General features: G+C 42.2%; 1 protein-coding gene across 4 annotated transcripts in view; it reads left to right on the forward strand.

Annotated features, from left to right (window-relative positions):
• The window catches only part of si:dkey-157l19.2 (uncharacterized protein KIAA1522), a 51,109-nt gene that overhangs the window by 9,078 nt on the left and 28,942 nt on the right, over positions 1-13,089 (forward strand). For 2 of the 4 annotated variants that reach the window (XM_017720115.1, XM_017720113.1), the window contains exon 2: positions 12,201-12,446. In XM_017720115.1, coding sequence (XP_017575604.1) covers positions 12,212-12,446 — 235 coding nt within the window. In that variant the 5' untranslated portion in view covers positions 12,201-12,211. Of the gene's footprint in view, positions 1-12,200; positions 12,447-12,488 lie in introns of those variants that run through there. The other 2 variants (XM_017720114.1, XM_037538755.1) reach the window with 2 other exon arrangements.

A 13,089-nucleotide genomic window follows, 5' to 3' on the forward strand; every position in this document is an offset into this window, starting at 1 on the left:
AGTACCTGTTTACTTTCTAGTTTGGCTTATCGCTGCAAAGTGAGATGGCATAACAAAAAAATAAATACAAATGTATTCGTCATTGCAGTAAATTTTAAATGTAATTTCATCATAATTACAAATGAATCTTAGTAACTGCAAAAAAGTGAACCCGGGTTTTTCTTTTGTTTTTTTTTTTTCTGTCCATCTCCTTCCCTCCCTTTCCTGTCCTTCACATTTCAGGCTGTGTTCCAATCATTAAAATGACTTCTCTTGCATTTCCTCTAAACTCAAAGCCTGAACCGATCGACTGCAGAGATAACCTGAGAGATGGAAAACACTGCTGTGGTCATGCACACATGCTAGCAACAAACATTTGCAACACATCATTTCTGTTGACTGTGGAAAAGATTAAATTATTTCAGCAAACATTTAAGCCTCATCCTTAAGCCACTGAGGCTGCATCTTATGCATGTTGCGGGTGCTCGACAGCAGTACTGGATTTCCTTTTAAATTCATACCGATTGTGCTTTCATGATAGTCTGTTGCCTCAAACTATTTGCTCCTGTGTGCAAACATTTGCAGTGAAATGTTTGTTCGTGAACAAAAAACACAAAGATCAACCTGAATGTATCCTTGAATTAATTCCTGAAACTTTTACAGCCACACTCATCAATAGTGTTTAATATCTTTATATGTAGACTCTCTTTGCCCAACTGACACCCCACACTAATGCCAATTTCCACTGGCATTTCTATGGGAAGTGTAATGCTATGTGGTGATGTTCACTCACTTCCTACACTGAGTTTAATGACTGATTCACTTAAACTCTTTCAATAACTTCAAATGCTTCACTTTGTATGTAGCAGCTTTACAGTGAATCATACAGTAAAGTCTCGTTCTGAATGTTACTGGAGGAATTAATAGCATGTTAGCTGTCCAGCCTGGACCTCTTGACCACGTAAAACGAAACCTGGTCAGTGTAGTTAGTAACACCTCTGCCTTCTACGCTGTAGACTGGGGTTCAATGCCCACCTGGGCAAACACCCTACACTATACCAATAAGAGTCCTTGGGCAAGACTCCTAACACCGCCTTGGCCTGCCTGTGTAAAATGATCAAATTGTAACTCACTCTGGATCAGAGCGTCAGCCAAATGCTGTAAATGTCAATGTAAACCTTTCACTTCATACAGTCTTTGATTTCAACTTCATACATATGTACTTTTGTGAGATCCTGCTGGTGTGGGTTTCCTCTCTTTTCAGTGATCCACAGAAAAGCAACCTGAGCGCCCTTGTGGATAATCTTCAGACACGGCTTCATAACATCCTGTTTATCATTCAAGTTGTGAAAGAATCATTGGTGACTCGTCAAGAATGCAAATTTTAATTGATTCAATCTTTTTAATGAAGTTATCGATTTAATCGAGCTGTCGTGACCATCTTAACCCGTATTGGAATAGATGTCAGAGTCACTAAACACTGTTATTTATATCTGCAGATATCATTTTAGTTATTAAGTTTAGTTATGATTTTAGATTTTAGCTGTAAAAGTTAGGATTGATCAAAGATTATTGATCTTAAATATAATGCAACACAAGATTTCTTTGTCTTGATCTTGTTTCTCTGTCTCGTTTATTGATCTTTCTATGAGGCTACTTTTTATGGGCAGTTTTTTAAATAATGTTTAGTTAATGCTGCTATCTTAGTTAATTAATAAGTAGCGTATTTCTCAAGGCAGAATTTCTCATTTAGCCGGATAACTTAAGCCCAAAGATGAGGCTTTTCCTATAGGAATGACCGTCAGCTCTTTCCTGTTGGAGAGTCCTGAATTTGGGCTTAAGTTTTCTGACTAGTCTGAGAATTCCTGCTTTGTGGAACACTCCCAGGTGGTGGGAAAGTAGCCAGAACCTATTCTTGTGTAAGGGAGTGTTTAGTGTGACTGTTTCAGTAGCTGAAGTCGCTGTGAGCAATACTCACTGGCTTCTGCTGCAGTTGCATTCTGTATGGTAAGCATAGCACGGTAATAGTGAAATGAACCTGGAGAGCAACAGTGAGGAACCCTCAGGGTCGTCTAGGTCTTCAGAGAAGGCCTAATGACTTCTGTGAACTAAAATATACACATGCCTATAATTTTAAATGACCTTTTATTTAATAATACTCATTATGCATGTTATATTTAAACTGTAAGTCTTGCAGTGATCCTCTCAGTTCACCTTTAATCTAGACAGATGCAGCCAAGCGAGCTCTCCCATTGGTTAGGACTTCAGGAGTTGGAGTGAAAGACTTACACATTAGATTATTACCAATTACTAACATACTTAGGAAGTAACACAATCACATTTTGATCGGAGGGACCAATTTATTGAGGAAAAAATGCCAGGAATTCCTAGATAAACATGGGCTGCAATAAAAACGTGTATTAAACCAGCATTAGGCTCCCCTACAGTTGCGAAATGTACACCACTTTTACACCACTGTCATAAAAAAAATCATGCTCTGAGCGCCCCCCAATGGACAGCTGCACATGTGCATTTGTTGACGAGCTGAAGGTTACTGCTCCACGTGTACACAGGTCATGCAGGCACATGGACGTTATAGATAACGTTGTTTCTATGTGTCTTTCTGTAGCATCCAGAGGTCTCATGATGCTCCTCCAAGGTTACATAGTACTATAGCAGGTGTTTCAGCCCAAAGTGGCAATTATAGAGGCGCCATTCTGACTAGTAAACCATCAAAATGATTTTGAAGCAGCTATTTTAAGGTTAAATTTAAATAAACTTGCTTTAATATGAGTTACAAGCCCTCATTTAATCTAGCAACTTGAATCACCATTAGCTTAGTGCCTTGAGTGCCCTTGTGGATAATCTTCAGGCTGCTAAGCACGGCTTTATAACGTCCTGCTTGTCATTCAAATACCAAATTAGTCATTGGTGATTCACAGAGAACACAAATTTTGATGGATTAATCGTTATTAATTTTATCATGTAGTTGTGACCACCTTAAATCAGTATTAAAATAGATATGAGTCATGAATCACTGGTATTTATATCTGCAGATACTTTCATTGTTATTGTTCGGATTTATCAATGATTATTGATCTGGAATATAATGCAACAAAAGATTCATTTATTTGTCTTGTTCATTTTCCCGCTTTTTATGAGGCTATATTAATTTTGATGGGCAGTTTTTTTAAATAATCTTCATCTTATGATGGAAAACATCTTAGCAAATGCTAGAATCCCATTGGGGAGCTGGACCTGGCAGAACCAAGTGTTATCATATAGCTCCTCGTTTCTGACTGAGATTTTGAGCTTCATAGCCTGAACTGAAGGCCTGGCTCTAACAGTCACGGTTCGCCACTGAAGAACAACCTCTTATTCTATGTGATCATGGTCTGTGTACGACTTGAGCTCACGCACTCCTCTCACCTTGAGAGCTGTGTAACTTAGTTACGCTCACTCCATCAGATTAGTTGATAAGCTGTTAGACTCACTGGAGACTTTATAATAGCCTTTGTGTGCCGGAGAGTAAGCGTGTGTTTGAGTTAATGTGGGTGGGCGTTCTGGTGTGTTATTTGTGCATCAACAGCAGTAATTTGAAAAGTGGTCTTTAGGTACAACAATTATCAGGAAAGCAACGCTGTAATTTAAATACACACAGCTGACCTGAACACAGCGCATGTTTTTGGGTCTTTGCAGGGACATATTGTGCCCGGTTTGATGAAAATGTGAATATTTTGTCACTGTGGGGACTTGTTTACTGCAAAAACTGCACCTTTCGTCAGAAAAAAGGCAGGTTTTGGTTGCTAAACTTAAAATTTAGGACTCAGAACTCACTTATGATAGAAGACAAAGGGGCACGTGCTGCTAGAATGGGCCGAAACATTTTCCCATTGGTGTCTATTGTAAGTGGGGTCTGAGTTGGGTGTCACATTCACTTACACAGAAACATGTGGAGGCAGCTCCCATCACCGTCCACACAGTCTACACCAGCGCCTTTATTTATTTAAAATGGTAAAACATTAAGCTTTTAGTGATCTTAACGACAAATCATTATAAAAAAAAAGGGTTTGTTTAACTGTTGAAGTGTCTAAACTCTCAGACGGCCTTTTACAGCTAGAAGAGTCCACTCTGCGCTGACCGCTTCACACAGCTGAGAAACACTGCTGAGCTGGTTTGAGTTTAATGAGAGACCAAATATTCTCTGTAGGGTTTAAATCCGGACTCTGACCAGCCGGAACCATCAGAAACAACCATTATATTTTGGGCTTGGCCCTTTATTCTACAGAGAAGTGCTGGACCCAAAGTTTGTCTAATGCAGGGCTGCCTAGCGTGAGGCCCGAGGCCAACAAGTGCATTTGACTCACCAGAAAGTCTCTGAACCCTCCAGGAACAGGTCATAGACCTGCGATAAGCACAATTAGCTTTGGTAATTCTTAAATTGCTTCATTCGTTCAGTCATTTGTACACATTCAAGGGCTGTTTGTTCGCTTAATGTTTAAATCTATAAAGTGGGTAGTCGTGGGCTGGAGGTTCGGGAACCAGCCTTGTGACCGGAAGGTCGCTGATTCAATCCCCTGAGCCGACGGTCCATGACTGAGGTGTCCTTGAGCAAGACACCTAACCCCCAACTGCTCCCCGGGCGCCGTGGATAGGGCTGCCCACCGCTCCGGGCAAGTGTGCTCACTGCCCCCTAGTGTGTGTGCTCACTGGTGTGTATGTGTCACGGATGGGGTAAATGTGGAGGTGAAGTTTCCCCGTTGTGAGACTAATAAGGGTCACTTATCTGCACTTATCAGATCCCAGTATTTGAGCCCCCTCAGGCCCCCTGGCAGTCCGAGGCTCCTGTGAACTGACCCCACTAGCCCGGTCAGTCATCCATCCCTCTAACCCCCTCTTGACCAATGAGAGAATTGTTTTAACACAACTTCCAATTTTTGAGCTGCTTAGATTTTTTTTATGTCATTTTTTTATGTAAAATACCACACACATCAAAAGGTCTGTGACCCTTCACACCAAACAACGCAGAGGCAAGAACACACATGTAGCTAGCAGTTACCAGCTAACAGCTGTGTTTAGATGACCGAAACCACAGGCACTGAAAAATATCCCTCTCTTGACCTGCAGTGTGAAAAAGTGTAAAACTAGCGAGTTGCTGGTCGGGATGCGCGTTCTGATTATTATCTGATTATTTTTGATGTTTAGATTTTCATACGTCTGTAACAGTGAATGAACGGATATCTAGTTAACTGCGTAAATTAGTAAACGGCTTAAGTCAGCATGAGGCTGTAGGCCTTACGGGGTAAACTGTCAACACATGTTTTATTATCATGGTGGTTGAGTAACAGAAGCTGCCTCTTCAGAGGCGCTGATGAGCTCAAGCTAACTGCTACAGTGCTGGCTGCTGATCTTCTACATGAGGTCTCTCCCAGAGAGCAGACGGTTTCGGGCCGATTCTGGCTTTCCTATGTGGGCGTTGGGTGACTACCAGGTAGATCTCAGGCATGTGGGCCAGAACAGGGCCAGATCTTGGACAGCTTCATACAGTTTTGCCTTGTGTCTACATTAGTGGGACAATTCTGGCATGAATATTGTGGCCCAACAGTGTAGTTGGGCCAGACTGGGACAAATTTGGGCCATATCCTTTAGTTCTACTCACTTATTGGTGTGTGGGCCAGACATACATTGGGCCAGAACAAAGCAAGCATGTGGCCCATCAGTGGGACAAATTCTGAGAACTGGGTTTCTCCTCAGTGAACGATGTGCAAACATATTAGTTTGTCAGCACAATTTCATTGGTTTTTGAGCAGCTTAGCAGCTGCCCAGGCCAACATGCTCACGTCCACGTACTTATGTTTTGTACTATATCGTAAACAGAACATTTACGCACAAAACTGCGTTTACAGCTAGGTTATAACTTTAAATCCATGCTGTTGGCCTGCATATGTGCTTCCAGGGATGGAGCGTAAAGCCAACTGGCTTTTCCGTCCATCATAGATAAACTTTGGACCCCCAGGACGATAAGCCTGGTCACCCCCCAGTGCATTACTTGTCCAGTCATGTAAATGCAGTGCAGTAAGATACAGTACATATGAACTTTAATGGATAAATGGTCAGAACCGCAAATTACAAATGCTGAGGACATTGAACGATAGTGTGTGAGGTTTCGTTTTGTTTTATTTTTGGAATAACCAACAGTTTAGAGAGGCACACACACGCAGACCTGACCCGAGAACAGGACACCGTGTTTCTATCTGACTGTGATAAGCAGGGTAAATAGTTTTTTACCCTCCGGCGGAGAGAGATAGCACAGAAAGGCCACCGCGCTCCAGCCAGCGGCCCAACAGGAGTGAAATGTTGTGGACAGTAATGCGTAAGACGGGAGAGACGTTATCAATATCGCCTTAAATGACGTAACAATGCGTTTGGAGAAAATCATATCATCACTGCCTGAAGAAAATCAAGTATCTCCAAAAAAAAGGGTCCAATCATCCTGAATGTTTTCGCACAACACAAAGGAATAATAAAGGAAAAATAAAAAAATAAAAATAAATAAATAAGATGCATGTTTTTCTTTGGAGAGTGACCAAATGCAGATTTGTTATTACTGATTACAGAGTCTGTAAACAACAACAGCAACAAGTAACTCCATAAACCGCATAGTACCGAGCAGCTGATTGGACGCCGGCCCATTACAACATCATCTTACTTTATTTTCTTTATTTAGTTCATTTTTATTAAGTGAAAGCGTAGTTTATCCTGGAGCTCCAGAGAAAAATCCAAATATTGTTCATCATGATATGTTTTTGCTGGACTTTAACTCATTACAATAAAAGGGGTTTGATCTTCATCCTGAGCTGAAACAGATTTCAGAAGAAAATAAGCCACTCCAGCTTCTGATTTAGTTGCTAAAGGAAATGAATCACCTTTGTCGTCTAAGTGGTCCAGAAGTCTTGAGAAAGGCAGGAGGTGAAACTGTGAGTTGGGGTCTAAAGTAGCAGAGGAAGAGGAGTTTTTCCCTGGGAGTCCAGGCTGTGTGTAGTGGAGGCTGCAGTAGGAGAACAGGCTGAAATCTAATCTGAACCTCGTGGTGCTGCTGGCGGCCTTCTGTTTGTTTTGGGACGTTTCTGTGGTGATGGAGTGAGTCAGACCCGTGCGCTGTGATTGGTCAGAGTGAGTCCAAAAGCGTCCAGCTGCAAACGGCTTCCTCCACATTAACAAAGGAACTGCAGGTTCAGGTTTATTAAATGGGCTAACAGCTGCTTCTGGAACAGTGAGCCAGAAAAGATGTGTGTAACTGAGTGTGTGTCGTTATTAAAACTCCTGATTTGCATCATTAGCTTCTAAAGCCGTAGCATGATAATGGCTAAAGCGTTAGCCTGCAAGTAAAATGACAGTTACCCAGTTACCCCCTTCATTGGGAATGTAGTGCAGGCATGCTTAGTGTCTAATGTTTATTTCATGCCAACTCAAAAATATCACAATCACAAAAATATAAGCAAAAACTCCAAATTAATTCAAGAAACCATAAAAACTTTTTAAAAGTATACCATACTGCTTTACTACTACTACTAATAATAATAATACTAACGTAGTGAAGTAAATACTACTTCTACTACTACTACTACTACTACTACTAATAATAATAATAATAATAATAATAATAATAATAAAATTAAAGTAGTGAAGTAAATACTTCTACTTCTACTACTACTACTACTACTACTACTACTACTAATAATAATAATAATAATAATAATAATAATAATAATAATAATAATAATAATAATAAAATTAAAGTAGTGAAGTAAATACTTCTACTACTACTACTACTACTACTACTACTACTACTACTACTACTACTACTACTAATAATAATAATAATAATAATAATAATAATAATACTAAAGTACTACAGTAAGTAGTGAAGTAAATACTACTGCTACTGCTACTACTACTACTAATAATAATACTAAAGTAAGTAGTGAAGTAAATAATAGTACTACTACTTCTTATTAATAAAAATACTAAAATACTAAAGTAGTTAAGTACATAATAGTACTTCTACTACTAATAATATTGATACTAAAGTACTAAAGTAGTAAAGTAAATAAAAGTACTACTACTACTACTAATACTACTACTGCTACTACTACTACTAATAATAATTATTATTATAAATATAGTAATAATACAGTACTACAGAGTATATGGTATATAGTAGTATATAGTGGTATATAGTGGTATATAGTACGTTATTTCTTCCTTGAGGTCCACTTATGACGTTTTTGTCATGATTCCTTGTTTACATTATCATTTTCTAGCCTTTTCTTATCCCTCAGAATTAAACAGTAAAGTTTTTGTTACTGTGACTTTAAGGCTGACACATGTAAATGAGTTCTGTTCTGATAGGCCACTGCACTGCGCCTCAGTCAGAAAGCAGTTTGAGCTGAAACTCTCTTATAACTCCAGTGTGAATGGGCGGGGCTAAACTATAGTGACCTCACAAAAATGGACTGTGGAGTGAACGGCGCGTTTTGTATGTTTTAACACTGTTTCCACAGGACAGGAATCACCTTATTTAAAAAAGGGAGATATATTTGATGATATGGGCTCTTTAAACAGGACGAGCGCCCTGAGCTGGAACACGGACTCTAATACTTCACTATAACTTGTTTTATAAATGAGAGGCTCGTTTATTAAAGGATGTGCTTTTCATGTACGACGTCCCATCTTTTGAAATGTAATCTCATATCTTATTTATCAAACTGAGCAAGGTCTGCATGATGCTACACAATGATTTTAAAAATAGCTTCACACCTAAAAATGTGGCCTTTCTGACCCTGTGTTTTCTCAAAATGGACTAATCGTACTTCCTAAATTAAAAACAAAAGCAGAATTTTACACAGCTGCTTCACTTCAACTGCTTCTGAAAGCCATTACGTGGTCAGAGAGGTCAGCTGGCGTGGAAGGACCCTTCTTTCGTTTTAGCACCTGAGCTATGAGGCTAATATAGCTGACAAGTGATGCAAGCTAGGCTGATCAGTGTGGTGCTACCTGCATGTCTAAATCACCACAAACTCGGCTCAAAGCGCGTGGAGTTTGTTCAGCATCTCTGACAGGCTTCGTTCCGTGGTCTCCAACACTGTATGACACGCTGTTGTCTATAAATTTGCGCTAAAGTACAGATAAAATTCTGTTTTTATAGAGAACAGCGTGTCCTTCCTCCCAACTCCAGCGCCAAAACACACTACAGACACCAAACACGTCCTGGCTGATCGACTACAGTCGGGCTGAGGTGGAGAAATTCATGTAAACGAGGTTTTCTGGCCAAGCCTTTGATTCATGAGCTCACCCGGTGAAGAGTGCTCTGTAAACGTGTGTAGAGCATTAAGGTCACTGGAACCTTCAGTGGAAATCACTGAGTTCACGGAGTTAGTGTTCAGTGCAGCTGCACTTCCTTTAGGAAAGCTGCTGTTGACCAGTTTCTGGTGGGAAAGTGGACAATTCTTCAAAACGAACAGCCCCTGTGTGACCGGTGTGGGAGCTGGAGCGGAGGCTGAAAACTTCCTCTGGCTTCCCCTGAAGAAAAACACATCCAGATGTTGAAAAGCGCTCAGATTTGAGCCTCGACAGGCCTCGTCAGCTCTGGGTGGCGCGATCATCTCTGTGTTTTGTGCTCGTTATTCTGACACGCGCACTGGTCTCGTTTAAAGAGTGGTTCTGTGGTAAAAGGCAATGGCAGCAGTCCAGTCATTCCAATCCTGTCAGGCAAAGAATGCAGATTTCTGTTTGAATTTGATTGAATCAGGGAGTAATGTGGTATGTAAGAGTGTGTAAGTAAAGGAGATGGTCAGCGAGTGTATATATAACACGTGTATATATGTCCGTCCCCACCCCCCTTTGCAGCTCTAACAGCCTCCACTCTTCTGGGAAGCTTTCCACAAGATTTTGGAGAGTGTCTGTGGGAATTTGTGTCCATTCAGTCTATAGAGCATTTGTGAGGTCAGACACTGATGTTGAACAACAAGGCCTGGCTCACAATTGACATTCCAATTCATCCCAGAGGTGTTCAGTAGGGTTGAGGTCAGGGCTCTCTGTGGCCACTGGAGTTCCTTCGCACCAAACTGGTCACTCCACGTCTTTATGGAGCTGCTTTGTGCTCAGGGGCTCAGACATGCTGGAACAGGAAAGATACAACGATGTAAAATGTCTTTGTGCTGCAGCATCAACATCACCTTCACTGGAACTGAGAGCCCAAACCCTATAAAACAGCCCAGCTCATTATCCCTCCTCCACCAAACTTTCCTGCTGGCTCTGTTCACTCCACTGATCCAGAGTCCAGTGACGATGTTGCTGATGATTTTTACCCGCTACTAGACTCGACGCCGCTATGTGAGTTTGTGTCCTCTACTGCTTCGATTTTGCTCTTAGATGCTGCCATTTCACACATATAGCACTTACAGTGGACTGGGGCGGATCTAGCAGGGCAGGAAGGTCTTGTGGCGAAGAGGGCATCTTATGGACTTACCCTTAATTAATAAGGGTGTCCTGTGTAAAATAAATTCCAGCTTGCATGCAGCAACGTTCATATTTCGGCTCTTTAACAACCTCGTAATACAGAGGTTGCAGTGACCTTCAGTGGAAAAATGGCAAACACAGTCTCACAGTTTGGAACACAGTTTTCAAGAACTGCACTAAATTTAGCCGTAGAGTGTTAGAAATGAAGGTTCTGTTCAGGTACGTTTCTCGTTCATCAAGGTACAAACAGTGTAAATGTTCCCTCAGAGGTTCTACAGTGGTTCTAAGGTCTGATTGTGCAGCTTAAATCAGGTTCTCCAGGTGAAAAGTTGGTATTTGTTCCTTTTCATAACCGAATGTTTTAAAACAGAGCAGTAGTGTAAAAGTCTGGAGGCGAGGCGAGGCGAGGCGGGGTGTGTGGAGTCAGTCCAGCTTAGAACAGATCATTTCAGTGGATTATGGTTCAGATGGAGCCTTGAGGGTCCCACCCCAGTGACAGGAGAGGAACTGACCCAGAGACAGTCTAGTACCTTTATTTCTGAGAGTGTAGAGAACTAGCTCAGACCTAGAGCTCCTACAACGGGCCCGACACAGACACAGAGGGACGACGTGAGCTCAGGGGTCTGTGTCTATGTTACTCTATAGTCTCCTGATGCTGTCAGTAACTGCTGCTGTGCTCCAGCTGTGAGGTCTCACATTTCGACTGTTTTGGAAAGTGACGTCTTTGATAACCTGATGTTTGATTCTGTGTGTGTTGTGTAACAGTTTGTGAGTCTTTAATCCTGTTCTAGCTCTGCACCTCTCCACACCCTCTACCCAAACACTCCTCTCTTTCTCTCTCTCTCTGTATCTCTCTCTCTCTCTCTGTCTCTCTCTCTCTCTCTCTCTGTCTCTCTCTCTCTCTCTCTGTCTCTCTCTCTCTGTCTCTCTCTCTCTCTCTCTCTCTCTCTCTCTCTCTCTCTCTCTCTCTCTCTCTCTCTCTCTCTCACCTACAAACCTCTTCTCTTCTCTCTCTCCCTGTTTTCATTCTTTCCCCCTCTTCTCACTCCTTTCTGTACTCCCTCTCTTCCCTTCGCTGTAGTGCAGTAGAAGCTGATAACAGCGTGTGGGGGGGGGGTAAAGAACATCGGTGCGCTCTGTCTCTGTACACTGCGAGTGTGTTAGTGTGTGTTAATGTGATTAATTGTGTGTGCGGGCAGTCGGCGGGCATGCTGATGTCTGTTTATTCTGACTGTATGTGTGAGGGTGGAGTTGTGTGATTTATGACTGTGTGCTCAGGAATGAAGGGAGAGGCTGGCTGCTGCAGACTGAGCAAGTTCCGTCGGCATGCAGCGCTCAAAACTCAAACACTACGGACTGAGCGCAAGACGAGCCGGACAGGGACTCTAGTCCAGTCCACAGTGGCGCTTACACACTCATAAACAAAGAGAGCAATAAAACAGCACAAGGTCTCAGGAAGACGCAACGCTCCACAGACTTTCCCTAAAGCCCGTGGAGGTGTTCAGCAACCTGTCGCTGTATGACTCACTGTTCAAATAAACATGGACTAAAAGTAGGGTTTTTCCTAAAACTTAAACTAAAAGTCCTAAAACTAAAGAAGCAAATTCCAGACATCAAGTGCATCTCAGCTGGTTGATTACGTTTAGGATAAGGGACTGTACATTTGATTTTTTAGTGACTGTCTTGTTGTTCTCCACCAGTAGGTGGCGTGATGTCCAGCGGCCGCGACTCTGGGGGGGATTTGATTCCCCAGGATGTCCTGGAGGTGTTTACCCAGGAGCGGACTCGGAAAGGCAAAAGGAGCCGGAGGAGGAACTCCATCAGCCAAGCCTTCAACTGGCTCAAAGGCCGCCGCAAGAAAACCCACCGAGCTAACAAAGAGATGCACATAGACCTGCTCACACCTGGAACACCCGTACCTATACCACTGCCTACACCTAACACAGGTAACAACACACTCCTGTACCTATACCACTGCCTACACCTAACACAGGTAACAACACACTCCTGTACCTATACCACTGCCTACACCTAACACAGGTAACAACACAGTGCTGTACCTATACCACTGCCTACACCTAACACAGGTAACAACACAGTGCTGTACCTATACCACTGCCTACACCTAACACAGGTAACAACACAGTGCTGTACCTATACCACTGCCTACACCTAACACAGGTAACAACACAGTGCTGTACCTATACCACTGCCTACACCTAACACAGGTAACAACACAGTGCTGTACCTATACCACTGCCTACACCTAACACAGGTAACAACACAGTCCTGTACCTATACCACTGCCTACACCTAACACAGGTAACAACACAGTGCTGTACCTATACCACTGCCTACACCTAACACAGGTAACAACACAGTGCTGTACCTATACCACTGCCTACACCTAACACAGGTAACAACACAGTGCTGTACCTATACCACTGCCTACACCTAACACAGGTAACAACACAGTCCTGTACCTACACCACTGCCTACACCTAACACAGGTAACAACACAGTCATGTACCTACACCACTGCCTACACCTAACACAGGTAACAACACAGTCCTGTACCTACACCACTGC

This window comes from Pygocentrus nattereri, chromosome 5 (genome assembly GCF_015220715.1).
Source record: "Pygocentrus nattereri isolate fPygNat1 chromosome 5, fPygNat1.pri, whole genome shotgun sequence".
NCBI classification, from domain to species: Eukaryota; Metazoa; Chordata; class Actinopteri; order Characiformes; family Serrasalmidae; genus Pygocentrus; species Pygocentrus nattereri.